The sequence below is a fragment of the Stenella coeruleoalba genome, assembly GCF_951394435.1.
Source record: "Stenella coeruleoalba genome assembly, chromosome: 15".
NCBI lineage: Eukaryota > Metazoa > Chordata > Mammalia > Artiodactyla > Delphinidae > Stenella > Stenella coeruleoalba.
Genome location: NC_137161.1, coordinates 5,754,821 through 5,781,914, shown reverse-complemented (window position 1 = coordinate 5,781,914; position 27,094 = coordinate 5,754,821). Strand labels below are relative to the sequence as shown.

The window sequence follows — 27,094 nt, the reverse complement described above, 5'->3', positions numbered from 1 at the left end:
GAAATAAGAAGTCTGCTTTTGGACCCAAGTGTCATCTTTAAAGAGTCCCTAACTAGATTCTGAGGAAGAACCAAAAAAATTTAAAATCCTAACTCCGAAAAGGCTCTCATAATCTAGTTTCCATGCAAGAAGGGAAACCACAGGCTTTGTGCCAGGCACCAGAAAGGGGTGGTGTGCACTGGTCGAAAGCCCCAGAGGCCACAGGGCGCTCCAGGCTGAGGACCTAGCGATCCTGACCACCTGCGTCCAGGTTCAGAGGGTGTGGGATTCGAGTTGGAGTTTGAAAGAGGTAAGGTTGAGATAGACGAAGCAACAGTGGGAGAGGATTATGTACAAACGCTCCGTCAAAAGCTGGCTGAGGGGCTTCCCTGGTGGCGCAGTGGTTAAGAATCCGCCTGCCAATGCAGGGCACACGGGTTCGAGCCCTGGTCGGGGAAGATCCCACATGCTGCGGAGCAACTAAGCCCGTGCGCCACAACTACTGAAGCCCACGCGCCTAGAACCCGTGCTCTGCAACAAGAGAAGCCACCGCCATGAGAAGCCCGCACACTGCAACGAAGAGTAGCCCCCGCTCACTGCCAACTAGAGAAAACCTGCGCGCAGCAACGAAGACCCAACGCAGCCAAAAATAAATAAATAAATTTATTTATTAAAAAAAAAAAGCTGGTTGACTGTCAAGGTCATCAGAAACAAGCAGAGCCTAAGAAACCCACAGGCAAGATGTGCCCAAGGAGACGTGATGACTAAATGTCATATGATGTCCTGGAAGGGGTCCTGGAGCAGAAGAAAGACACTGGGTAAAAACCAAGAAAATCTGGGTCAATTATTGACTTCAGTTCATAATAATAATGCATCAACATGGGTTCCTTAACTATAGCTAATGCACCAAACTAATGTAAGAGGTTAACAGGGGAGCCCGGCTACAGTGCGTATGGGAGCTCTGTGTGCCACCTAGTCAATGTTTCTGTGAATCTAAACCCATTCTGAAAAGTACGATCTAGTAATAAAAAGTAAATTATGTTTTTCTAAACTCTGGTTTCCAGGGGGGTGGAAGGATTAAACTAGAGTGAGGACTGAAGAGACAGGGAAGGGAGACCAGCTGGGGGAAAGCAGAGGCCAGAAAACAAGGTATCTCTGGAGAAAAGGGGGGTGTGCGAGAGCCAAGCTGGCTGGACCACAGGTCATGTGTGTGTGTGTGTGTGTGTGTGTGTGTGTTGTGTGCCTGTGTGTCTCTGTGTGTGTGTGTACACAGGCGGCAGCTGGAGGTGAGGCTGGAGCTGGACTGTGGCAGGTGTGCATCCCTGCACTAAAGCACTGGGCTTTCAAGGTACAGATGAGAAGCATTCATATGTGTATAGACAGCAACAGATATCTATACCCAGGTCGCTTGCAGGGCCAGCCTCATGGGCATGTGACCTGGGCAATCACCCAGGAGCCCACACATACGAGGGCTCGTGCTTGGTTTAATGCTCTGCAGTCACTGCCTTGAAATCCTTAATGCATTTTTTTTTTTTGCCCACGCTGTATGGCATGTGGGATCTTACCCTGACCAGGGATCGAACCCGGTGCCCTCTGCAGTGGGAGGGCAGAGTCTTAACCACTGGACCACCAGGGAAGTCCCCTTTAATGCATTTTTAACAAGTAGTCCCATGTTTCCGTTTTGCACTGGGTCTCACAAAGTATGTGACCAGTCCTGGGAGCTTCTTTTTAACAATTAATAATAATAATTCCATACTGTATGATTCTAACTGTATGACATTCTGCAAAAAGCAAATTTATGGAGACGGTAAGAAGATCAGTGGTTGCCAGGAGCTGAGGGGAGGGGAAGGATGAACAGGCAGAGCACAGAGGATTTTTAGGGCAGTGAAAGTACTCTACATAAAGATACTGTGACGATGGATACATGTCACACACATTTGTCCAAAGCCATAAACTGTACACCAAGAGTCAATCCTGATGTAAGCTAGGGACCCTGGGTGATAATGATGTATCGATGGAGGTTCCTCAGTTGTAACAAATGTACCATCTCGTGTGGGATGTGGATAATGGGGGGGCTGTGCACGTGTGGGAATGGGGGCTATAGGGGAAGTCTCTGTATCTTTCCTTCAATTTTGCTGTGAACCTGAAGCTGCTCTAAAAAAAAATCTTTTTTTTAAAAAAGAATGCTAACAAAGACTTCCGGTCCCTACACCAGATTGGCTGCGGTTAAACACACGAATCTGTATTTTTCTCTTTAAACGTGGTCCCAGGGGGTCCTGACAACAGCTCAGCTTGGGCCCTCCCATCCCAGACCATGGGGCCGATGGATGGACCCGTGTGAGCAGGTACGTGGCTGGAGCTTAGTGGGGCTTTAGGGGAGGATAGCAGTGAGCACGATGAATGGGAGGCAGGAAGGAGACAGGGTGGGGAGGGACTCCCCACTCAAGCCTGGGTCAGGGCCAGCAGCACCCCCTCCGGCTTATCCACAAGCGCAGCATCTCAGGTGCTTCTGCCTGGGCTCCCTGGCTCCCGGGGGCTTTCCCTCCCAGGGGCCAGCACCCCTTCACCTGTGAACATCCAGGGTGGAAGTGCACCTCCCCCTCCCCAGGGGTCCCGCAGGGGACATGTGACAACGTCTGGAGACGTTTTGGGTTGTCGCACCCTGGCAGTGCCATCTCACGAGCAGAGGCCAGGGAGGACGCTAAACACCCTATAGTGCACAGGGCAGCCCCAAGTGTCCGTGATGCCAGGTTGAGAAACCTGCCTCAGACAGCACTGGCGGATGAGGAGGCAGCAGCACGTCAGCTCCCTGACCCGTGAGTGCAGGGAGGGGTACGACTCACCCCTCCAGAAGTCCCTACAGGACGAGGGAGCCGAAGTCACCTTCCGCGGGGCTCTGCCCGGCACCACCCCCTTGCCTGGCTGCCTGTCTTTCCAGGCCCACTTCCCCATGCACCTGCTTTTTCTGGAAACGTTTTCTGATCGTGCCCCTTCACACAGTCTTCAGCTCAGGGTCTGACTTCAGGGAAGCCTGACCTGAGACGGGTGGCCAGCAGGCTTCACTCGACGGCAGCTTCACTCGACGGCAGCTTCACTCAACTAGCAGCAGCTGCCTCAGCTAGCGGAGCTGTACTGAGGATTCAGGCCAAGGCCTGGGTAGGCAGGAAGGAGCTCTGTGATCTATTAGCGATTCCTGCCCTGGGTCCCTGAGGGGGTGTGGTGGCACGCTCGCTGGACTGCAGGCCAGGTGTCAGCTTTCCTTCCTCCATTTTTGGAGTGACAAAAGGCAAAGCCTTGGACATTGTGGAGAAAAGAAGAAAATGGTGCTGCTGGGGGCTGGTGGCAGGAAGACAAAGGAAGGACCAGTGTCTGGAAGAACCTTGAGCAGTTACCCAGATGCTGACCTCCAGCCTGAACTTGAAATAACCGAGGGCTTCCTTAACCATGGTTGACTCCTTTTAAAACGTCCCTTTCCCGGTGAGCCTGCATTTCCCATCCTTACTGAGTTCACATCTGAGCAGGCACTTTTCTTCCCAGCTACAGATGACCCACTGCTCATGACCAAACTGAAAAATATTAATTCTCTCTGTCTCCTGCCAAAAAGGCTAAAGCAATTACGGGCCCTGATATGAAACACAGATGTTAATACATTTGGAAAAATAGACTCCTATGGACGAGCAGAGGTCCAAGTATGAAGTGCTTTTGGAATTAAAGCGCTGGGATCAAGTTATACAGCCAGCCCCCAATACTGAAGCCCATTCTTCCAAAATTCATTCCAGTGTAGGGAATCCGGGGCCATGGCACACACGCTGACATGTCCCCTACTTGCAGACGAGAACCAATCCACCCTTGGGTACCCACTGGCACACAAGCTCAAAATAATATAATTATAATCATCACAGGGAAACTTCCCTGGGATTGAAAAGTATTATAATTATGGGCAATTTTCACTTTTTGGAAATTGGGCTCAGATGCTGAGGAAAGGTTGCGAACGAGGTGTTCTCGGGTTTCAGCTCTGGAGGAGAGAACACATTGGAAGGCTTGCTGGGACTGACGGGCCCAAGGTGGGAGGTGTGGGAAGTGTGAGAGGAGGGCCGGCGCTCCCCCGGCCAGCAGGGACCTGTTTCACACGGTCTCGTACCAGCCCCCGTGCTTGGTACTGAAACTCCTCTGTGCAAGACGCAGCCACAGTCTGTCAAGTCAGGAAGCCCACGGCTAGAAGGGCAGATCCTTCATGCACACGTGTTTTGCTGAGCACCTACTATATGCCAGCTTCCAGGTACTAAGGATACAACAGTGAGCAAAACACACTGGACGCCTGCCCTCATGGAGAGATCGTCTCTGGCCCTGCTGCTGGGCCACCATCGCGGTCACCACGGCTCCCACTCAGATCTTTGCGGAAAAGCCCGATGAGGCTCATGGCGGGCCACGACCCACCCAAGTTCACGCAGCTTCCAAGTGGTGGAGTGGGAGGCAAATCCAATTGCTTCCAAAGCCCCTGGTCTTTACCAGCTGTCCACACAGCATCACTGGGGCAAGCGGGGCAGGTCTTCCATCTTCTCGGCCTCAGTTTTCTTGTGCAGAAAATACGTTTCCCTCCCATCACCCAATTCCTAGGATTGCCATGAAGGGAAAAGGAAATGTGTATCCATCAGCCAAGGAGGAAAACCAGATGTGACTGGGGACAGATGCAAACTTCCTTTCCTTAACCCTAACCTACTACTGTGCCTCAGTTTCCTTGCCTGTAAAATGGGGTGGGTGATGGTACCTCCCTCAGGGGGTTGTGGTGGGAAGGACAGAGTGCTCTGAACAATCAGCTTTGTCATCGTCACCGTCAGCAAAGGCAGCCAACTCTTCTCTCAGTTCAGAGAACTGTTATCCACCCGGGAGCGTGTATATTACATCGTGAATTCGAAGGCATCTGCCTCATGGACAAGAGGTAAAGGAGCGGCCCTTTCCACAAGGCGGGTCTGCAAGGGGACTGACTGACGGGACATTTGGTCTCCTTGACCTTCACGGTCATTAAGCATTAAATCCATATGGAATGATGGGAACAGGGCAGGCACAGAAGAAGGTCCTCCTAAAGACTCCCCAGCGTCATCGTCTGTAACCTCCTCTCCCAAAGAGGCATCTAGGTTGCCATCCGCTCACCTTGGGGAATCCCACACTGGCACTCACCAGCATCAACCACATCTCACGCACTCCCGGGAGGGGACGCAGGGCAGGAGTCTCCACCCACGCTGAACGGATGACGTGACTCCTGCAAGGTCCCGCAGATCCTCAAAGGAACAGGAAAGGACAGGATCAAGTCCACTCTGGGGACTTTAAAAAAAACCAGTGTCAAGGCGATACTGGGACCCGTTACATCAGAATTCTGGGGGTGGGGCCCCGAAATTTTACCTAGTGCCTGGTTTTGAATTGCAGGGAGGGTGGGACCTTGGGAGGGTCATTTGACCTCTCTGTGCCCCAATGACCACATCCACAGAACGGGAGGATATAGACGTCTCAAGGTCGTCGTGAGGACTTAGCGTGCGTGCAACTTGCAAGCACTTGACGCACAGAGTTTGTCGCCACCGACTCCCTGACCACCGCTCGTATCTTCCCTGTGAAGCCAGTTAGGGGATGAATTACGGAAGGAAACAAAAGGCACCGAGATTTTAAAAAGCAACAAGGCCCACGATGGCCTTAGCCTGCAGGACAGGAAACCGACGGACATGTGGACATTTGGTCCCGGGCTGCCGAGCAGGGCAGCCCAACTGCGATTTGACTGGCATGACGCGGGGGCTGGACACAGCAGATTGCCATCTGCTCAGCGGTGGGGGGGGGGGGGGGGGGGGCGCCGGATGCAGGCTTTTTCCAGAGTGAGCCTGTTGGACACCTGAGTGGATCCCAAGGGGCCCTGGCTCCTGCTGGAGCCGCTCTGTGCTGGGATTTGGAGGGGGCCTGGGGGAAGGCAGCCAGAAGTGCCTGGGTGCCCTGGACCAAGCTGCTCTCCCTGGACCTTCCAGGACGTTCCGGCCGTGCCTGGGCAGTCAGTGCTCCCTCCTTGCCCTCTGTGGAGCTCACGCCCTGCGGCGGAGGGTTGTGATGCAAGGTGAAAGCCAGGAGAGTGGAACCGGGCACGCGGGCCTTCAGCAGGAAGGCTCCAGGAGATTCCGGAAGCCTTCAGAACCACAGCCCGCAGGACCTCCACCCTCAGCCTGCCCCTTCCCTGTGCCACTGACACTGTTAATCAGGGCCTGGACCACACTTGGGGCTCAGTCCAATGGGAGAGAAACAGTGTTGTTGGAGAGACCAAGGCAAGAGGAACTTGGGGGCCTGGGCTAGAAGAAATCTCTCCCCTTCTTTTTCCTGGGCGCATAGGACAGCCCACAGGGGAGGGAGAAGAGAGAGCTCAGCCACCTGTTCTCAGACCTGGCTACACAGAGAAGCACCTGGGAGCTCAGAAAATACTGAGGCCCAGCCACACCCCAGACCCTGATGTAGCCAGAGTCGGAAAAGCCCCCCCCCCCCCCGCAGGTGATTCTAATGCACGGCCAGGGGTGAGGACCGCAGCTGGGGACTCACAGTCGCCCTGTTTGAGCCTGTTTACTCCAGGGAAGGAAATCCGTACAAGCAAGAAGCCCCAGGGTGCTGCCGTGGCCAGGAACACGAGCCCCGGAGTCCAAGAGACCTAAGGCTAAGTCCCGCCTCTGCCCCATTTGAGCTGTGGGATCTCAGGTAAGTTACTTCCCCTCTGAGCCGGTCTCTACACCTGTAAAATGGGGATATCAAGCCTTCGCAGAATCATTTCCAAGGTCCTCAAGGAAGGTGAAGTGCCCTGCGGTGCGACCACGCCCCTTGGTCCAGACATGCTCATGGTGACTGAAGTCAGATAAAAAGCAGTCTCGTGGGCCTCCCTGGCGGCGTGGTGGTTAGGAATCCGTCTGCCAATGCAGGGGACATGGGTTCGAGCCCTGGTCCGGGAAGATCCCACGTGCCGCGGAGCAACTAAGCCCATGCGCCACAACTACTGAGCCTGCGCTCTGGAGCCCACGAGCCACAACTACTGAAGCCCGCGTGCCTAGAACCCGTGCTCTGCAACTAGAGAAGCCACTGCAATGAGAAGCCTGCGCACCGCAACAAGGAATGGCCCCCACTCGCCACAGCTAGAGAAAGCCCGCGCGCAGCAACGCAGACCCGACGCAGCCAAAAATAAATAAATAAAATAAATAAAATAATTTAAAAAAAAAAAGCAGTCTCGTTACCAAGTTCTTTACCTTTATCTGATGCGACAAAGACTTGGGAAGGGTCCGATGACCCGCCGCCCTGAGGCCACCCTGGGGCATGGGGACCACAATGTCCCCACAGTGGGGGGCCCTGTCCACCCGGCGCCTTCTCGCCCGCCTCTGTGCATCGCATCCCCTGGGAGCTTGTCAGAAACACAGAAGCTCAGGCTGCACCCCAGCCACCTGACTTGGAACCTGCGTTTTCATCTGATGCCGGAGGAGCCGTGTCACTGAGCTGAGCTTTTAAAGGGCGAGGATGGCCCTGGGCTTGGGTCAGGGAAGCTCTGGACGAAGCTTCCTTCTCGAGGGAAGGCAGGAGCTGCAGCAGGCGTGCGAATTCCTGGAGGGTGGGGACACCGGCTGAGGAGACCCGTGGCACCTCCTCTGTGCAGGGAGCTGGGAGCCTTGGGGCGGGGCTGCTGGCGGGGCTGCAGGTTACAAGGTCCCCACGTGGGCAGCACGGGCACAGCGCTGGCCTCCACCCTCCTCAATGCCCGCGGCTGCCTTGGGGCGAAGGGAACTGGCGAGCAGCCCCTCGGCCCCCCTCCCCCTCCGGCCCGTCACGGGGACGGTTCCCTCTTCCTCGAGTGATTCAGGCTACGGCTGATCCAATCTTGGCCCCAGAGACCACTCTGAGGTCACCTCCTGGCAGCCAAGGTCCCTGAGACAGACCGAGGGACAGTTTTTATCCAGCTGTCAACTTCATCTCGACCTTGGCAGTGACTGACTCCCTGCAAGCGGGTTCTGCTGGCCCGCGGGCCCCAGGGTGTCTCACTGACCAGCTGGACCCCCTACCAGTGGGGCTGCACTGCAGGGAGAAAGCATGGACCTGCGAGGAGAGGGCTGGGGCGGAGTGAGGCTGGAAAACGCCCAGCCTGAGTTCCACGAATGAAGCCCGTTAGCTTGCAGGACGCCCACCTCAAACAGCCTCATCTTGAGCTGGAACCAGGGTTAGAGCCAAGGGGGACAGAAGTGGGACCAGCTCCTGGAAGCCAAGCCCCGACTGGCCAGCCCCTGACCCAGGGTTCCTAAAAGGAGGGCAAGACTCCAAGCCCTTCGCCGCCCCCCACCCTCCCCAGCAAGGCCACTGGAGCCAAGGCCACCATCCCCAGACCTGCCTCTCGGCCCCCGCTCACCCCACAGCCGGCCAAGGGCGGCCTCTCCAGCTGCAAGTGGAGCCCAAAGGCCGTGGAAGGCCTCCAGCTCGGCTCATTATCGGAATTTAATCTGGATTCCAAGAGATCAAGAGGAGTCTGTAGAAAGTGGCTGCCACAGGGGGAGCGATGCTGAGGCCGACCCAAAGCCAGCTAAGCCCCGGCACGCCCAGGGCTTTCCTGGAGCTCAGGCAGAGGCTCGCCAGATGTCCCAGCTCCGAGCTCTGCGCAGCTGGGCGGTCGGTGTCAGGGAGGCCACGGCTCCCTTAGCAGAGGGAGCAGGGGGCCACACAGCAGGGCGGCGGGGGCCGGATCAGAACTCCTCTCGGGCTCAGATGAGCCAAAGGCCTTCTGCTTGAAGAGGATGTGTGGTCCAGGCTGTGGAAACGCAAACAAGCGCTCCACCTCCAAGCAAGCTTAGGCCTGCATCCCCATCAGAAACGGCGAAATTAAGGGATTTAGCATAGAGGGCAAAGGCAGTACCACCACCCAGACCTGGAGCCCTTCATCTTCCTAAGCAGGTCTCTGCGTTCCCCGTGATGGTGGTGGTGATGGTGAGGATGGTGGTGATGGTGGCAGCGATGGTGATGATTCTAATAGCGGGGAAGCCTTTATTGAGAGCTTACTATGTTCTAAGTAGGTATGGTAACTCCCTTTATCCTCACCACAGCCCTGGGAGGTAGATTCAGTTATTATCCCCATTGTATAGAGGAGGAAACCGAGGCTCTGAGGGGTTACTACTTCCCAAGGTCACACTGGTACATAATGTCGGGATGCGAATCTATACTCTTCAAAGCTGGGTTATCCCACCTGGGGAACAACATAATAGGATCATTTTGCTCTGGAGTCAAAAACAGAACCTACCCAGAAGAAAAATCAGTAATTTTTTGGAAAAAATGTTCACCTTTTAACTCTTGGAGCATGAGGGCCTTGCTTCCTTCTTTCAAGTATAGATAGGGGGCTTCCCTGGTGGCGCAGTGGTTAAGAATCCTCCTGCCAAAGCAGGGGACACGGGTTCGGGCCCTGGTCCGGGAAGATCCCACATGCCGCGGAGCAACTAAGCCCGTGTGCCACAACTACCGAGCCTGTGTTCTAGAACCCACGAGACACAACTACCGAAGCCCGTGCGCCTAGAGCCCGTGCTCCGCAAGAGAAGCCACCGCAATGAGAAGCCCGCGCACCGCAACAAAGAGTAGCCCCCGCTCGCCGCAACTAGAGAAAGCCCTTGCGCAGCAACGAAGACCCGGCGCGGCCAAAAATAAATAAATTCCAGAAAAAAAAGTACAGATAGGAAGTTTAGAAATCTAAAGCAAGCAGCCCCTTCCGGCCCTCCTGCGGCCTCTCGGTCCACTCTCTGCTCTGCTTCATACTTTGCACCTGCCGTGTCCTCCTGCGTCTCCTCCTCTGTTTGAATGTGACCTCCTCAAGGGCTCGGACTGGGGTCTGGTCACGTCCACCATCGCCCAGCACAGCAGGTACTCAAACATTTGCTGAGGGGGGACTCGGTCTCCCAGCAAAGCCCAAAGCCCCCCGAGGCAGGAATTCCCAACGCTGGCCTGAGCGTCCCCAGAGGTGGCCTGTGGCCAAGCTGCTCTTCGGGGCAACCTGCCACGCCGGCCACAGAGCCACTGACAGCTGTCCTGTCCCGCCTGTCCCTCTTCCAACCACAGTGACTCAGGCCTTCTCCCCTCCCAGGGCCTCTGGATCCACCCCATGGAGCTAAGGCAGGGCTGAGGAGGCAGCCACTTCAAACCAGTGCCCACGAAGTCAGCAGGTTGACACAGACAGAAGGCTGAGGGGCTGCCAGCAGGCACTAGGGAAGCCAAAGGCTTGTGTTTCTTCTAAGTGAGGACCCAGTGGCTCACACCCACCCCCGCATCATCACCTCCCTTCTGTCCTTCTAACAAACATGCTTGTCTGCACCTTAGGACGGTGGCCCTTGCGGTTCCCCGGAGATACTCTCCCCGCACCCCATTTCAGTTCCTTCTAGTCCTTCAAATATCCCCAGCTCAACAGGCCGTCAAGGACCACCAGTCACCTTGTCTGGCCAGTGGGCCTATTTATTTGCTTATTTGCTGACTGCCCGTCTTCACCCCCTGTTATGGATGGAACTGTGTCTCCTAAGAAGATGCGCTCAAGTCCTACCACTGGTGTCTCTGAATGTGACCTTATTTGGAATTAGGGTCTTTATGAACATGATCGGTTAAGTAATGAAAAGTCATGCTGGAGCAGGACGGCCCCTAAGCCAAGATGACTGGTCTCCTTATCAGAAGAGGAGAGAGGCACACAGAGAGGATGCCAGAGCCATGTGACAACGGAGGTGGAGATGGGAGCGGCGCCGCCGAGCGCCAGGAACGCCATCGACGGCAGCACCAGAAGCTGGAAGAGGCAGGAAGGATCCTCCCCTGCAAATTTCAGAAGGAGCACAGCCCGCTGACACCCTGATTTCAGACTTCCGGCCCCCAGCACCGTGAGAGAGCACATTTCTATCGTTTCAAGCCACCCAGTGTGTGGTGCTTCGTGAGGGCGGGAAACCGGTACACCCCTCACACAGAGTTGAGACGAGGTCCCTGCCCCCGTGAGCCGGGCTGGTTTATTCCAGCGGTTTAGCAGCAGTGGTTGAATAAGCAAATGGCTGGGCTCCCACGGGTCTCTCCAAATGCAGTGGCCTCTGCGCAGCCCACCCGCCCCGCGAGGGAGGCACGTGCACGCCAGGCCCGTCTCGCCCGTTGCTGGGTCTCCGCTGCTCTTCCCGGCGCGTGGAGTGGAACGGGCGCACACGGCAGGCGTGGGGCCGAGGGGTGGGGTGCCCCTCGCGTCAAGGGCGGGGCCTGAGGATGCTCCAGACACGAAGAAAGCTCCCACGCACGTGAGGGAGGGGCCCACGCCAGCAGCATCCCAGCTGACCCCAGAGACCGCCGGCCAGGGAGGACGAATGCCTTCCTGCGTGGAGAACTTGGGGGAAGAGCTGCACAGGCGACACCAGCCAACCCTTCCGGTCCCGCTCAGCCAAAGGCCATCGGGGCAGCTACGTTCCTGAGGTTAAACCTCTGGGTGGAGGTTTCTGAGGCAGCTTTGGGGAGCCTGCCAGGAGGCCCTGGGGTGTGAGCAGGGCTTGGCTTTTGCACAAGTGGACCGATCGAGTGCTACTGACAGATAGCCTCTGGGTACCTGCCTCGCCCCAGTTGGTCAGCCTTCAGGAGAAAACAGCCAAACATGTGCTCTCGTTCAAGAGTCCCGGGGGATCTGTCAGAGTACAGAGCAAACATATGTTACCCTGGGGGACTGAACTCAATGCTTCTTATTGAAATTGGGTCTGGGGGCCAGGGTCCAGCCCACCAGGGTGAAGTGGGGCACCTGAGTGCCTTTAGTAAGATTCGGAGGTGACTGCCAAGGCTGTCTGCTGCCCGCACCCCCTTCCGAGCCACACCCACATTCCAGAAAGGTGCCATCCCCTCAGGGAGGGTCTGCCATCCTCTCTAGCAGGGGAGCAGTACAGGGCAGTGCATTCAAGCGGGTGCTCTAAAATGCAAACTTAATCCACACTGAGACGCCACGTGTCACCCATCAGACAGACTAAGATCAAAACAGTGCAATAAGAGCCCATGCTGGGGAGCACATGGGGCCACAGGCCCCCTCCATGTGGCTGGCAGAAGTATATATTGACACAGCCTCCAAAGGGAGCAGTTCAGCAAAATCTATCAGAGTCACCAAGGTATGCGCCCCCGACCCCACAATTCTATTTCTAGAACTATATCCGACTGATAGACAAGCACGTGTGTTATACGCCCCACCCACACCGTCTATAATTCGGAAAAGTTGAGAATCCACCTTGTGCCCGCAGGAAACTAGCTGAATACCTTAGAGCACAACCCACACGACTGGAGATGCGTGGTGATGAAAAGAACGAGGATGCCCCCTGGGAAGGGACGTGGAAGGATGGTCAAGGTTTACTGTCAAGACTGTCAAGGTTTAGTGACAGAAGTAGGTGCAGGAGAGACTCTATGACGAGACATCACTTGTGAAAAGATATAAATGCACACGTATCTGCTGATTTGAGACAACGCGAGAAACTGGGCGCAGAGGCAGTTAACGAAGGCGAAACACTGGAAACACTCAAGACAAGCTTGGTTTTCTTAGTATTTAAGATGACCTTCCAAATGACAGTGCCTGCCAAGCCAGGTGCTGAGAGTCGCTATGTCCCCAAACGTGCTACGAGGTCCCCTTTCCTGCTGAAGACGCTAGGACAGCCCAGCAGAAGGGGGCGTCCACACCACCTTTCTTCCGTCATGAGGAGTGGCAGGTGGTGCCGGTGGGAGTAAAAGTCCAAGAGCCCGCGATGTCCAAAAACCCAGCCACCAGGCAGCACCACCTCGGGACTGCAGGAGATATGGGAACATACGTATATGTATAACTGATTCACTTTGTTATAAAGCAGAAACTAACACACCATCGTAAAGCAATTATACCCCAATAAAGATGTTAAAAAAAAAAAAAAAGAAGTTCCAGCCCATTCTCTCAGCCTTCTCACCTCTCAGAGGACTTTGAAACGAAACGGAAGGGTCTCAAGAAATGAAAGTCCTTCAACCCAAGCTTTTCGTTCCTGACCTCAAGATTCCTGGAAGGCTCAGAGTTCTCTGACCGTTTATTTTTGATTTGGGGATTTTTATCCCCTAGCATTTTATTACAAATGGCCACTTTCATTGGTGGCCTGACATCACATGGGAGAGAAGCAGACCGTCAAAAACGCTTCTTCCTCTTCCTCGTTCCCCCTAAACACAGGCTGACCCAGACTACCCATAATTCCCCACGGGGGCCACCCAATCCCTGGCTCACCTGGCTGTCCCCTATTCCTAACTCGATCTGCTGACGGTGATAGTTTTAAGAGGTGGAGACATACACCATACACCACCTCTAAAAAAAGATACTCCATCCAGGGCACGTGGCTGGTGATCCACGGGGGGAGCGGTCATGACCAGTCTGGTCGCATCCTCTGGCCACCAGCTCCTCTGCAGCTGAAGCAGCTCAGGACCTCTCCCAGGCACCAGTACAGCACCCACCTGCCCAAGTGTTCCTGCAGCACCTGGTAAACGCTGATCCGGAACGTCTCGTTACTGAAGCGTTCCCGGACGTGGTCCTTGTAGATCCGGAATTCGGCTGCAGTCACCGCTTCCCCTTCTGGGATCTTGGAAAGATCAAACCGGAACTCCCGGTGGTGGTAGCGTGGGTGGAAGAACTCTTTGTCGTGTTCCACTGCAAAGGGGAGAAAACACACATCGGCACCAAAAGCTCATTAGTGACTGGGTTTCACTCTCCCAGCTCAGAGTCCAAGCATCTTGCCTAAGCTCGATGGAGACTTGCCCAGAGCCGGTGACCCCTGGTGATGACTGCCTGTTCCAGGCTGACCTGCAGCAGACTACAGGTCACAGGCTCAGACCCCGTGGTCACCTTGGACAATAAGAACAATGAACTCTGCACCAACTTGCTGGGGAGAGTGGGGTACTGACCAAGTCATCCCAGAGGCCCTGGACAGGCCTGGGCTCCGGGGACTCAGGCCTGGGCTCAAATCCAGACTCAGCCACTACCAAGCTGGGTGGGCTTGGACAAGTGCCAGGTTAGCTATCCAGACCTCAGTTTCCTCATCTGAAAAATGGGAATAATAATCCCCCTTCATGGGTTGCTGTGAGAGTTAAGTGATCTAATTCATATAAATAGCTTAACCACTGGAAGCGCTGGATAGCTGTGAGCTACAGTGTAAACGTCAACCTTACTATGCCTATCATGGGTTACCTAGGCCAGTGGTGCTCAGCCCTGGCTGCGTGTGACAATCACCATGGGAACTTTGAGAACACATTGATGCCCTAGCCCAGTGGGGGCTGGTAAACGTTTAATAACCGGCTCTCTAGGACCCGATCTGCGGTGTTTGCCAATTTTCATCTTGGAAGATTTCAAGCTACCAAAGTGAAGTCACTGAGAACAGTGGTGGGCAGACTGGCACAAAGTGGGCTCCAGCACCCTGCCCCTCTCGGAACCAAATGAATCACTATCTTTGGGGAAGGGGCCCAGAAACCTGTACTTTTTAAAGCACCCCAGATGTCTCTAACAGCAGCCAGGGTTTACACAGCCTTAGACAAAAAGAAGAAAAAGAGGTGAATGGCAGCATCTTGGCGGGGAGGGTGGGGGGTTTGGAAGAGGACTTCAGGACAAAACAAGGTCAAGGGACCAAGCCCTTCTCCCTTATACTGGCAGTGACACTAGACTAAGCCATTATGTCCACTTCATAGACGGCGAACACCCAGATGGATGTAAGTGCGAGAGCGATGCTTCGGGGAGTGGGCCGCTGGTTCCCAAGGATCGTGCATCCTTTGGACTAACATGGAGCAGCAACGAAGGTGAGCATCGTCGGTGTTGCAAAGATGCAGGATGGCCAAGCCCAGGTGGGCCTGCAGCACCTGCAGGTACCCTTCATCTCCTGGGAGATACAGCCCAATCTCCACTTCCTGCCTCGGGGGTGGGGAACCAGAGAGACAGGGAGGGAGAGTGCAACCAGCTTGGCCAGAAGGGAGGAGAAACATGACCAGCGAGCTTCAGCTTTCTCAGCGTGAAAGCCCTCAGGCTGGGGGGTTAGGGCTGCCACAGGTACAAGCAGGACGAGAACGCGTGAATGCCTTTGAGGAAGGAGGTTCACAGCACTGGCAGCCCAAAGGCCCTTTAAAAACCAAAAATCTGTTTTAAACCTTAATAATATGACTGGCCCAGGGCATTTCCACTTTGATTTATGGAGAAGATGAGGATGCAGGGTCTACTGCGGCAGCCTCTGCAAAGTGCCCCCCACGGGGGATCGAGGGAGCCTCGGGAGGGGACCCCAGGGGAAGGGGGCCTCTGTCACTAGGGAAATGCCCCGGGCCAGTCTTGGTCACCCTTCTAGCTCATTCAGCCCTCACGTCACCCTAGGAGGTGAGCACAATGCCGCGTCGGTAGGGGTAGGGGTGCACCTGAGACCCAAGAGGCGTGGTGCGGCCTCCCAGGGTCGGGGAGCTGAGACTGAAACCGAGGTCCCACCCAACCCGAGGCCTTAACCACACATCTCAGTGGCAGCGCTGACAGCTCAGCAAGGGGAGTTCCTTGGCGTGTCTGTTAGAATGTTTTCACTGCATTACAACATACGTGTTGTACGTGCACAACCACAGGGGTGCAGTTCAGTGAACTGTCACAGTGAACCCACCATGGGACCTTCTCCCAGATCAAGAAACAGAACATTACCAGTGCCCCTTCCTCTCCCCCCAACTTCTCAAACCAGAGGTTAGTTTTGCTTGTTTCTGAACATTATAAACAGGGAATAATACAGTATCTATTCTTCTGTGCCAGGCTTCTTTCACTCAACAGCGTTTGTGCGATTCATCCACGTTGCTGTGGACGTTCATTCCTCCTCGTTGCTGTACAGTATTCCACAGCTCGATTACAGCCCTGTTCACGGATCCATCCCACAGGACACGGGCGTCTGGGTAGTTTCCAGTTTGGGGCTCTGCGAGCAGCGCTGCTGTGCACATCCGGGCACCCGTATTTCCGGGGGGCAGGCACACCCGGAAGTGGAGCTGTGCGTGTTCGATATCGCGCCCGAGCACTTTTATGTACGGGGGGCGGGGGTGATGGAAGAAGGCAAGTCTGTCCTGCCAAAGACGTGGGCACAGTCTGGGGATGACTCCTGTTCTCCTCAGGTACTTTTCTGCAGGGGACTCTGGGTGGGGGGCTGAGGGGAGGCGACAACTCCTGGAGAGAATCCCTGTGCCCCAGTGAGCGGCCGGAGGGTGCCCCCCTGCCCCCCTGAGCTCGCTCGCAGTGAACTCAGCTGCGTCGCCCCCCAGCCCCAGCACCCCACCCAAGCCAAGGTCACCAGAGACCACCCACAACCAAATGGAAAGGACACCCTACGGTCACCATTTTTCTGGACCTCCAGGTAGCAGCGGCCAACATGTGGCTCTTCCAGCCTCGGCAGACCTTGCCCTCCTGCAGTCCCCTTCACTGTGAACACTTGGTTGTCTCCCGCCCACCCCGCCCCATCCTTCTGGCCACTCCTTGAAACATCCCCTTAGATACTTCCATTTACAGGAGTTGACATGCAGCTAAGGAACACCAGGAGTGGCCCCCCATGCTGACAGACTGCACAGATACAGTCTCTATTTCCAACCGTCTTCCCTTCGCCCGCAGCGGAGCCAAACCCCCAAAGGCCAGAAAGAACCCCTGAGGTGTGCGGTGCTTCAGTATTCAGCGAGCGAGCAAGCCAGCTTCGTGCCGTTGTGCACAGGAGCCTCGGGCACGGTGCCTGGGACTCAGCGAGACCCCGACAGACCCCGGTGCCCCTGCTCCCAGCGCGGGGACAGACCATGCCTCACCACAGCTCCTGCTGGCAAACACAGCCATCAACCCGAGCAGAGAATGGGACAGTGGACCCACAATTTACAAATGCAGATGGCTGAGGAACCCAGAAGTGCAGAAAGGCACGTGCTCCGTGACGGTTCTCGCGTTGAGCACTCTTGGCCGTCACGTGGTGGATCCAGGCGAGGCAGGATTGAGCCCCATTCGACAGATGAGGAAACTGAAGCTCAGGGAGGAAAGGTAATTTGCCCGAGGCCACACGTTCGGTGAGTGCCTGAGCTCCGAAACCCCACTCTTGACCTTTACACTCCCTGGAGCCGGGTGGCCTGAGTTCAAATCTCAGCTGTGCACTGCCTGTGGCCTTGGCCCAGTTACTTAACCTCTGTGCGTATCCCCTTCCTCCAGGGATATTACACTGGTCCTCTCTCACAGGGAAGGTCACAGGAGGCGGCACTTACAACAGTGCCTGGCGAACGGGAAGTAATTTGTATGGGTCATTTTTACAGGGCCTCTCAAACAATGAGCTGTAAGAGTGACAATCAGTACAGAAAAAATAATATGTGCGTGTGGGTATTTACATAGTTCAGCTATGATAACTTTATTTGAAAAAAATTACAATAGATCAAACAGAAAAGAAATGTTTGGATAAGCATGACATTAACACAGGTACAGTCACTAAAGTCACAGGCAATGAAGAAAGAAAACACTGATATATAATCACAAATATAGTTTGCTGCAGCAGGTGTATATGTAACTTTTTTTAATGTGTAAGATAAAACGTATCTTAACTGCTAAGACAATTAAGATATCAGGGTTATAAGGTTTCTTTTTTAAAAAAAGATAAATGGATAAAGTGTCCAACTAAATTTCTTGCAAACATTTACAGGCTCTTTGGCATGGCTTCCTAAGTGAAATTTTTTCATTAATCATTTTAAGACAATGAGAGGGATGAACCATGTCATTATTCTGTTCTTCCTGAAACCTACATAATCTTGTGATTTATCAAAGAAAAAACAGTCATTTTTTAAAAGAAGAGCAGCGACTAATTCAAAGTTCAAAGCAAATCCCAAATCTCCTCTTCCCAAGGTTTCCATTTAATATGGAAACCGCTCCACCGTGTGGAGTCTACACCATTTCAGTCTCAGGGATCAAGATGGCTTAACAGGGCTTCCCTGGTGGCTCAGTGGTTGAGAATCCGCCTGCCAATGCAGGGGACACGGGTTCAATCCCTGGTCCGGGAAGATCCCACATGCCATGGAGCAACTAAGCCCGTGTGCCACAACTACTGAGCTTGCGCTCTAGAGCCCATGAGCCACAACTACTGAGCCTGTGTGCCACAACTACTGAAGCCCGCACGCCTAGAGCCTGTGCTCTGCAACAAGAGAAGCCTCTGCAATGAGAAGCCCGCGCACCGCAACGAAGAGTAGCCCCCGCTCGCCACAACTAGAGAAAGCCCGCGCGCAGCAACGAAGACCCAACGCAGCCAAAAATAAACAAATAAATACATTAATTAAAAAAAAAAAGATGGCTTAACAGTCACCACTAAAGCAGATGGAAACATGCATGCATTTTAGGGAGAAAACTGTCTTCACACTTTGTTGTTAAATTACTGTAGTTGATTACCCAAGACTCGAGTTTTAAAATAAATGTCTAGAGTTGATATCTCCCTGAGCCCATTAAGAAAAGCAACCCAAGGAAACCCAGAACCCAGGAAACCGGCTTTTTCTCCCACTGCCCTTTATAGTCTAGAACACCACTGACTGAGTGAACTCACAGGAATGAACAAAGGACCTTCATCTTCAAAAGATTAAAAAAGTCCAAACCCCTGAGAACCAAAAGCTAAGTCCAAAGAAAATAGATTCCAGAAAAACCATCCTGACAGCAACCAGCTTCACGACTGTCCCCAAAGCCGATTCTGATGTCCTTCTTTCACAAAAGCCCGAAATGATAACCCCAAAGCTGGCCCCGGGAGGGCAAATTTTGGGCTGGAGGGTGCCAATGAAGGGTAGAGGCAGGTGGAACAGGAGGCGGTATCCCCTCTCATGACCCTCTGACATGTCAGGCAAGACCTCTGCCCCACATACAGGTCAAGCCTGATCCCCAAGCATCACCCAAGCGCGTTTGCCTCCTCTCAGCACCTAGGGTTTCTCCTCCCATTTACAGTCACACGATACGTCCAAGTGTGCCCCTCACTAAGTTAGGGTCCTCTGCACAAGCGGATTACGATAACCAAAGGCAGCTTGCCATGCAGACTTGCAGAGGGCAGCAGGCATTTAAAGGGTACCTAAGTGGGGCTTCCCTGGTGGCACAGTGGTTAAGAATCCACCTGCCAGTGTAGGGGACACGGGTTCAAGCCCTGGTCCGGGAAGACCCCACATGCCATGGAGCAACTAAGCCCGTGAGCCACAACTACTGAGCCCACATGCTGCAACTACTGAAGCCCGCACACCTGAGCCTGTGCTCCGCAGCAATGAGGAGCCCACACACTGCAACGAAGAGTAGCCCCCGCTCTCCACAACTAGAGAAAGCCTGTGAGCGCCAACGCAGCCAAAAATAAATAAAATTTAAAAATAAATAAATAAAGGGTACCTAGGTGGAGGTTTCCAGAGCCACACTTTATAGAACTGTATTTAACACCCTAAAAATTAGGGGTATGCCCCCCGATATACACATACTGATGTGCACACATAATAATACACAAAGATAAATGAATACAATAAACTCTTATACACATGGGAGAAGAGCTCTAGAAGATGCAATATTCCTCCTGCTCCTTACAGGTTCATTTCGTGCTGAGACACAGCTCACTGTGATGTCACCCGCGGGTGCCACGTTCACGCCATCTCTTTCTCTTGGAGAGCTTCATCGTGGCTCTTACAATCGAGCCAAACGGTCCCAAGGGAGCCACCATCTTGTCCCATGACCTACTTCCCCAGAGCTGAGGGATGGGAGGGAACGAGCCCCAAGCTGGGCCCAACACAAGATTTCTTTTATTTTTACTGGCACCTGGTGGGAAAGAGCCCTGTTTGTTTTCTCTGCCTTAAACCCTAAGGATGTAATGTGGCACTCTGGGCAGCCTCACACCATCACCGCACAGAGAAAGCTGGCCGGTGAGAAGACTCCAGGCAAGGAGGACAGAGCTCAGAATTAAGGGGGAAGCCTTCCAGGCTTGATCCCCTGGCCTGGTGGTCCCCATCCTCCCTGAAGTTTGAGGTTTCAGTTCTTCTAATTTGTGAGTCACGTGGAGACCCTTCAGACAAGTCCCGTGTAAGCTACTTAGAGTCAGGTTGCTGTCCTTTGCAACCAAGGCAGCTCTGAGCAAAACAATCGAGCCCAATGATATACACACCCAGAAATGGATGGGCAGGAAACACCCCCAGGTAATAGTGGGGATGCCCAGGTGGCCATTTGCCGTGAAAGCTGCTTTCTTCAGACGTGGATAATTTCCAAGTACAAGATGACCCCCTGACGGAGCTCTGGGAACAGGGGCAACGACGTCTCGATCGTGAGCCTCCAGTGCCCCGCACAGCCTGACGCTTAGTAGGGCTCCATTAGTCTATTGGATTCAATATAGTACTTCGTGTGATCCTCTTCTAGTCTTTAAGTCAACTATTTTATTGATAACATACATGCAGTAAAGCACACAGATCCTACGTGTTCATGAAGTTTGGTGACATTTCTCAATGCAAACGCACCCAGAGCAGGACACGGCACATTCGTTACTGGCACCAAAGACACCCCCCCGGGCCCCTCCCGGGCCCCTCCCAAACCCCAGCCCCTTGCTCATCCCCAAAGGTGACCACCATCCGAACACCCAACACCGCAGACTCACCCTGCCTGCCTGGGGCTTCCCCTTCTGCCTCTGCTTCCTTCACTTAACTGTGTCCGCGCGCACCCTCCGTGGCTATGCGGAGCGGTTATTCACTCATTTCCACTGCTGTATTGGACTCCACTGTATGAATAGGCCACTGCTGATTTTTCTATGGGCATTTGGGGAGTTTCCAGTTTGGGACTATTACAAATCGGGCTACAGTGAACATCCTTCCTGTTGGTGAACACAATTCTACTGGGTAAACACCTTGAAGCAGGAGTGGGAATGGACAGAAGCCAAAGACTGGTCAAGGGCAAGCATTTTGAAGAGAGGGAGATGGAGAAGGGCTACCCAGTGCTGGCTAGGAACGCCTCGTGGGCAATAATGCCAGTGGTGGATATAAGCGCAGGAGGAAGAGCTCCACAGGTGAAGCAGGAGAGAAGGAAACACGTGTAGATGCAGAAAGCTAAACTTGAGGCGACCTGTGGGAAATCCAAGTGGGAAATTTGACTGGACAATTGAATGTCCAGTTGGGGGCTGCTGAATTGCACTTATGCATCTAGTTTTGTGGGAAAAATGCACATCCAATGAGAAAGATGAGCACCGCCTCGGACCACTACTGGGGGGCTGTGCGGGAGATGGAAGACACGGCCACCGCAAGACCTCGGTCCAGGGGAAGGAACAGGACCAGAGACAGGCAGGATAAGATGACCAGGTGGTAGCCAGCGTCAGGTAACAGGGATACGGAGGCCACGCACAGGGTTTGATCGTCGGCAGCTTAGAGACCCCAGGACGTGGTAATGGTGGAGACAGCCGTGCACAGAAGGCAGAGAAGCAAAGAGATGGCCAGTTGCAGAGGACAGACATTTGCGTCGTGGAGGGGGGACTGTCAGCCCGTACAAAGCTGCCTTCATTCCCTCCTTGAGCCGGTCTCCCGGCCAGGGCTAGGAAGACCTGATAAATAGTAGTAAGCAAGTTAATGGCCCAGCTGTTCCTTCCAAAATTTCATGGTTTTTAGAAAAAGCTTAGTTAACTTTCCAGACTATGCGGTCCTCTGACTGTCCCCAAAAGATGCCGCCAAACTATGAGAGAGGACTTAAATATTTTATAAGCAAAGTGACACTTTCCAAGTAAAAACTGCAAGTCCAGCATTGGAAGTCTGCTCTTTACTCAGCGTCCGGTTTCCCTGGGCTCAGATTGGACCACGAGCTCCAGTTATGGGCTGGGGGCAGACCCCTGGACGCCTTTCACGAGGCTCTGAGAACCAACCAAAGTCCAAAATATAACCAGAAACTAGAGCTGAGTTTTCAAAGACCCTTGACTTCTTAGGATCCTGTGGCCCAGCATCTCCCCACCCCGATTTCACTCTGAAACTTTCACCCCAGGCTCCTTCCTGTACTACGGGGATACAATTCATCCAGAAGGTTCTGGCCCACGCCAGAATTCACTAGAGCTGATGTTACCAAGGCTGCTGTCACTCGGCGATTTACGGCTCTGCAGCTTCAGGGATGTGAAATTTGATGATGGTTCTTCATTCATTCCAAGATTTACACGGCAAGATTAAGGAGCTTGAAAAAGCCGCCAGAGGCATGCCATAAATTGGGAGTCCCAGAGAACTGAAGAGACATACCAATGACCCTAACAGGAAAATGTTCTCTTAATAACATGAGTGTTGATACACTGTGCTGCTCTTACAGAAGAAGGGAGACGGTCCTAAACATAGAGAAGAGGAAAACTGCATCAAAGTCTAACACGATAAACACGGCCAAGAAAATATTTCGGTGTCTCCTCACCCCCACTGTATTCATTCTACAAGTATTTCTTGACCGCCCGCTCTGGGGGAAAGAGCCCTCTGTTGACCTGCTAGAGGTGAGAGGTGGATAAAAGCTCACTTGGATTGCAGCTCTGTCACCTACCCAACCCCTGAGCTAGGTAACAGCCACCGTTTTAAAAGTTTTATTTTTAATTGTGGTAAAAATACACACAACATAAAATCTGCCATCTTAACCATTTTAAAGTGTACGGTTCAGTTGCGTTAAGTCCATTCACATGTCTGCACAAGCAATACGCAGAACTCTTACTCTTGCAGAACTGAAACTCTGGCCCCATTACACGCCTCCCCATTCTGCACCCACCCCATCCCCTGGCATCCACCAGTCTACTTTCGGTCTCTAGGACTTTGACAGCCCTCTGTACCTCATACAGTGGAACCACACTTTTGTGACTGGCTTATTTCACTGTGCCCAATGTCTTCCAGGTTCATCTATGTTGTAGCATGCTTCAGAATTGGTTTCATTTTCAAGGCTGAATAATATTCCATTGTGTGGATACCCTACGTTTTGTTTATCCAGTCATCTGTCAGGGAGCACGTGGCTTGCTTCCACCTTTTGGCTCTTGTGAATAATGCAGCTACAGACACGGGTGTGCAGATCTCTCTTTGAGACCCTGCTTTCCATCCTTTTGGATATATGCCCAGAAACGGAATTCCTGGATCACATGGTACTTCTACTTTTAATTTTTTGAGGACTTATCATACTGTTTTCCATAGAGGCTGTACCATTTTACATTCCCACCAACAGCACACAGAAGTTCCAATTGGTCCACATTCTCTCACCCCAACGCTTGTCATTTTCTGACGATTTGTTTTGTTTTGATAGCAGCCATCCTAACGATATGAGGAGGACGGGTACCATTATCAAAGCCCTCCCACTGGCCTGGATACCACATCACATGTGTCACACACACATTATTTCCTCGAATCCTTATAAAACACCCCCACTCAGCAGTAAGCACGTGCATCGTGTCCATTCTACAGAGGAGTACACTGAGGCTCAGAGAGGTAAAGTCACTTGCCCACGGCCACACAGCTGGTCTGAATGCTTCACCACTTAGCCACACTCTCTCCCTCATGCCGGGAGCCACCGCCAACCTCTTAGCCATGGAGACGATTAAATAAAGACATCCCTGAAGTACACACCAAGCTCTCAGCACACACGACGCGGTCACAACATTAATCTCCTTAAACGCTAAACTCAGAGAGCGAGGACTCCGCATTCCTCTCAGGTCCCTCTGGTGTGTAAATACTGCTCCTGCTGGTGTTAGAGTCGCCCCGAGGGAGGCCGACCGCTTGAAGGTGGTGTAGCCTTAACCCGTCTCCCCATCCTCCCTCCCCAGCCCCCCAAATCAGGGGGCGGGGCCCCGCCCAGCAGAGGGCACACAAGCGGCATTGTCTCCCCTGAACTGCCGCTTCAACTCTCGAACTTTCCACCAAATGCTTTGGCTGCCAGCGAGACCACCTGGAGCCCCAGCGCCGGGCGCTCCGAGAGGGTCTTCCGAGACACTGCCTCCTTGTTAGACGCAGGGGGCCGCGTCCCGAGCCGCGGGTGCGGAGGCGAGCCCGCTGGCGGCCAGGCGCTTTGTCATAAGCGTGGCAGCCGCGCAGATGTGGAGGGGGTGGAGCGGAGAATTGCTGCCCCGCGAGATTAAACACCCCGGCGTCAACATGTGTGCGCTGTTGCCTGAACAATGTTATCATTGTGAATTGAATGGACCAAAGGGTTTAGGGGATGGGGCGGGGAGACGGAGAAAAGATGGGTTTAATTATCTCTAGGGCCAAAGCCAGTTGTTTGCCTAAAAAGCCCCAGACGCTGGTAGAGCTGAAAAGAAAAACAGGCTGTGAGCTTACATCAACCTTTCCGCCATAAATCGAGGCAGTCATCCTTCATCCAGGGGTACCCGTCTCCCCAGAGCGGGGGAGCCCAGCCCTTAGGGACCTCTGGGTCCCCACCCCGTCCTTAGCTAATTGAAAATGAGGGGACAGAATGGAAACTAGTTACTATTTCAGCTAAACTAGTGATTCTCAGCCGGGGCAATTTTGTTCTCCCCTCCCCTCCCCAGGGGCTCTTGGGCAATGCCTGCATTCCTTGTTGTTTGTCACAGCTTAGGGAGCGTGTGCTACTGGAGTCTGGTGGGTAATGGCCAGGACACTGCTAAGCATCCTACAGTGCACAGGACAGCCCCCGACTACAGCGGGTGGTCCAGCCTCAACTGTCAACCACGCCAAGTTGAGAATCCGGGAGCTAACAGACACACAAGCCTCATGAGACCCAGGCAGTTCTGGTCCCACCTGGGCTCTCAATCGGCTGCGTGGGACCTGAGCTCCGTGGGCCTCAGTTCTTCCCTCAGTAACAAGAGAATGGATTTAATTGGCCTGAAGTCCCCTTTCACTTCTGTTAGGTTGTACCATAAAAAGTTGTGAAATTTCCACCAATTTTGACCTATATGTAGTTCGACCTAAACTCGAATTCTACATCTGCACGGTCCGGTATGGCAGCCACGAACTGCATGTGTCTACAGAGCACTTGACATGTGGCCGGTGTGGCAGTGTTTCCATTGATTTCAGTGTCATCGGTTTAAATGTGCCCAGGGGCGCCTGTACTGGAAGGCAGACACAGAACACTTCCATCACCGGGGAACGTGCTATTGGACAGCGCTGCTCTGCAGCATCGGCGCGCTGGTTTCTGATAGCAGCATGACGACATAAAGAGCTTATCACAAACCAGGGTCCAAATACGTGTTCTCAGAGAGACGGGGAGGTTCTTCCTCAGAAACAGGTTCCCAGTGTGAGAAATTCCATGGAAGCAGGGAGAACTTAATCCCGGAGCTGTGGGAGACGCCTGCGTCGGATGCTGGTGGCCCCTGGGCTCTCAGTTCCGTCTGTAAAATAGGAATGACGACCCCTGCCCCGGTCACAGGGCCACCTGGGAGTTTGTCACTTGCTGAGTGACATCAGGCTGGGTAATCATCAGACCCAGCAAGTTCAGGGGCTCTGCTTCAGGCGCACCCGGCCCCGAGACCCCTTCCCCTCGGCTGGCTGAGCTGGGCCGTTTACTCCCTCCCAGCCGCCCCTCCCCATCCATGTCCTTCCTAGGGCTTAAGGAATTGATTGATTGGCCCGTTGACCTGTTTATTAACCATCTTCTTTTCTAGGTTTTAACTCCCAGAGTAAGACCTGAGAGAAGCCAGGTACAGAACGTAAGAGGCTTGAACGTGGAGCCAGGCTGCGGGGGGAGTCCCGGCCCTGCCACCCACGGGGCGCTGGGGCAAGTTACTCTTCATCTGTCAAATGCGAGGATGATGAGACTAACACTGACTTCACTGGGTCGGTGTAGGATTAAAACAGACCAGGGATCCTCAGGCTTCGGCGTGTTCCAGAACCACCGGGGAGCCTGTCAAAACACAGACCACTGGACCGGCTCCCAGTATTTGTAACATGGGAGATCTGGGGTGTGGCCCAAGAACTTGCACTTCTAACAGGTTGTCAGGAGATGCCGATGCGGCCGGTCCAGGGACCCCACTTTGAGAACCGCCAGAATAGAGCCCGTCCGTGGAGCCCTTGGCGCACAGAAAAGTCTTGAACGATGTCAGCTCTGATTGTTTTGTGGTTCTCCACTGTCCCACCCACCATACTCACTTGCGTGGCCCTGGGCAGGTTCTCAAGTATCTCAGTGAACAGTCTTTGGAAACTTTCCCCCCGGGTTCCCTTGGGAGGGCAGAAAAGCCCCTCTCGGTCTCACTCAGCTCTAGAAGCAGCAGAGAATTGGGGTTGAGATGGGGCCTTCTGGCCTGGGTTCAGACTCGGACTCTGCCAATCACCAGCAGTGACTCAGGACAAGTTAACCCATCTCTGGGAGGCTTAGCTTCCCCTTCAATAAAATGGGGACACGAAGAGGTCCCCAGTTATATGGGGCCATCATGAGAATTCAAGAAGACAGAGGCCAGCGATCATGGGACATGACAAGGACAAGCGCCAGACCAGAGGAGGCCCCGGGAGCGGCCGGGGGTGGGAGGGGCAGTGCGGCAGCCCACGGGCCCCTCCCCAGGACAGGAGGGTGCCTGCTCAGACCTTCCCCCAAAGCAGCCAGAGACTCCTGGGTCAGCTGGGCAGGCACAGCTGGTTTAAGGTATTTTAGAAGCAAATCAAATCAAATGAGAATTTATAATCCTTCCTGAGGTCTGGGTTCCATCAACCTAAACTCATTAGGCCAGAGCAGTGCAGGTGCAGCTAAGGAAGAGATTGTTCTGCGTTTCCTTCATGCTGGACTCCCATCTCCCTTTCACAATAAGAGTCTCCTCTAAACCCCATACATGGAGCAAAACACTCATCACAGAGGCATCAGCGTCCACTTCTGCAAGTAGGACTGTAAAGAGATGCTCAGAAGCCGCCCCGGGGGCTTGCAGGGGGGAGTTTGGTGGAAACCAGCAAACTTCAAGACCCTCATTCGTTTCACGCTCACATTGCAACAAACTGAACTTGACTTCCCAAGCTGAACTATCAAAACACCCTTAAAACTGCATTTTTGTCCCTTGAACCTATTTCTGGTAAGTGAAGGAGAATCCGAGGTCAAACCAAACAATGGTTCTGAAATTACAGTTTGGATTCTCTGTTGAATGTAACCGGCAGAGCGGCAAACAGATTTCCAAAGTGAGTCTCCTCTGGTTTACTT

The 27,094-nt window shown here is 53.5% G+C and overlaps 1 protein-coding gene across 1 annotated transcript in view; it reads right to left on the bottom strand.

Annotated features, from left to right (window-relative positions):
* The window catches only part of BMP7 (bone morphogenetic protein 7), an 88,366-nt gene that overhangs the window by 42,290 nt on the left and 18,982 nt on the right, over positions 1–27,094 (bottom strand). Inside the window, exon 2 of the mRNA XM_079944140.1 lies at positions 13,462–13,654. Coding sequence (XP_079800266.1) covers positions 13,462–13,654 — 193 coding nt within the window. The remainder of the gene's footprint in view (positions 1–13,461; positions 13,655–27,094) is intronic.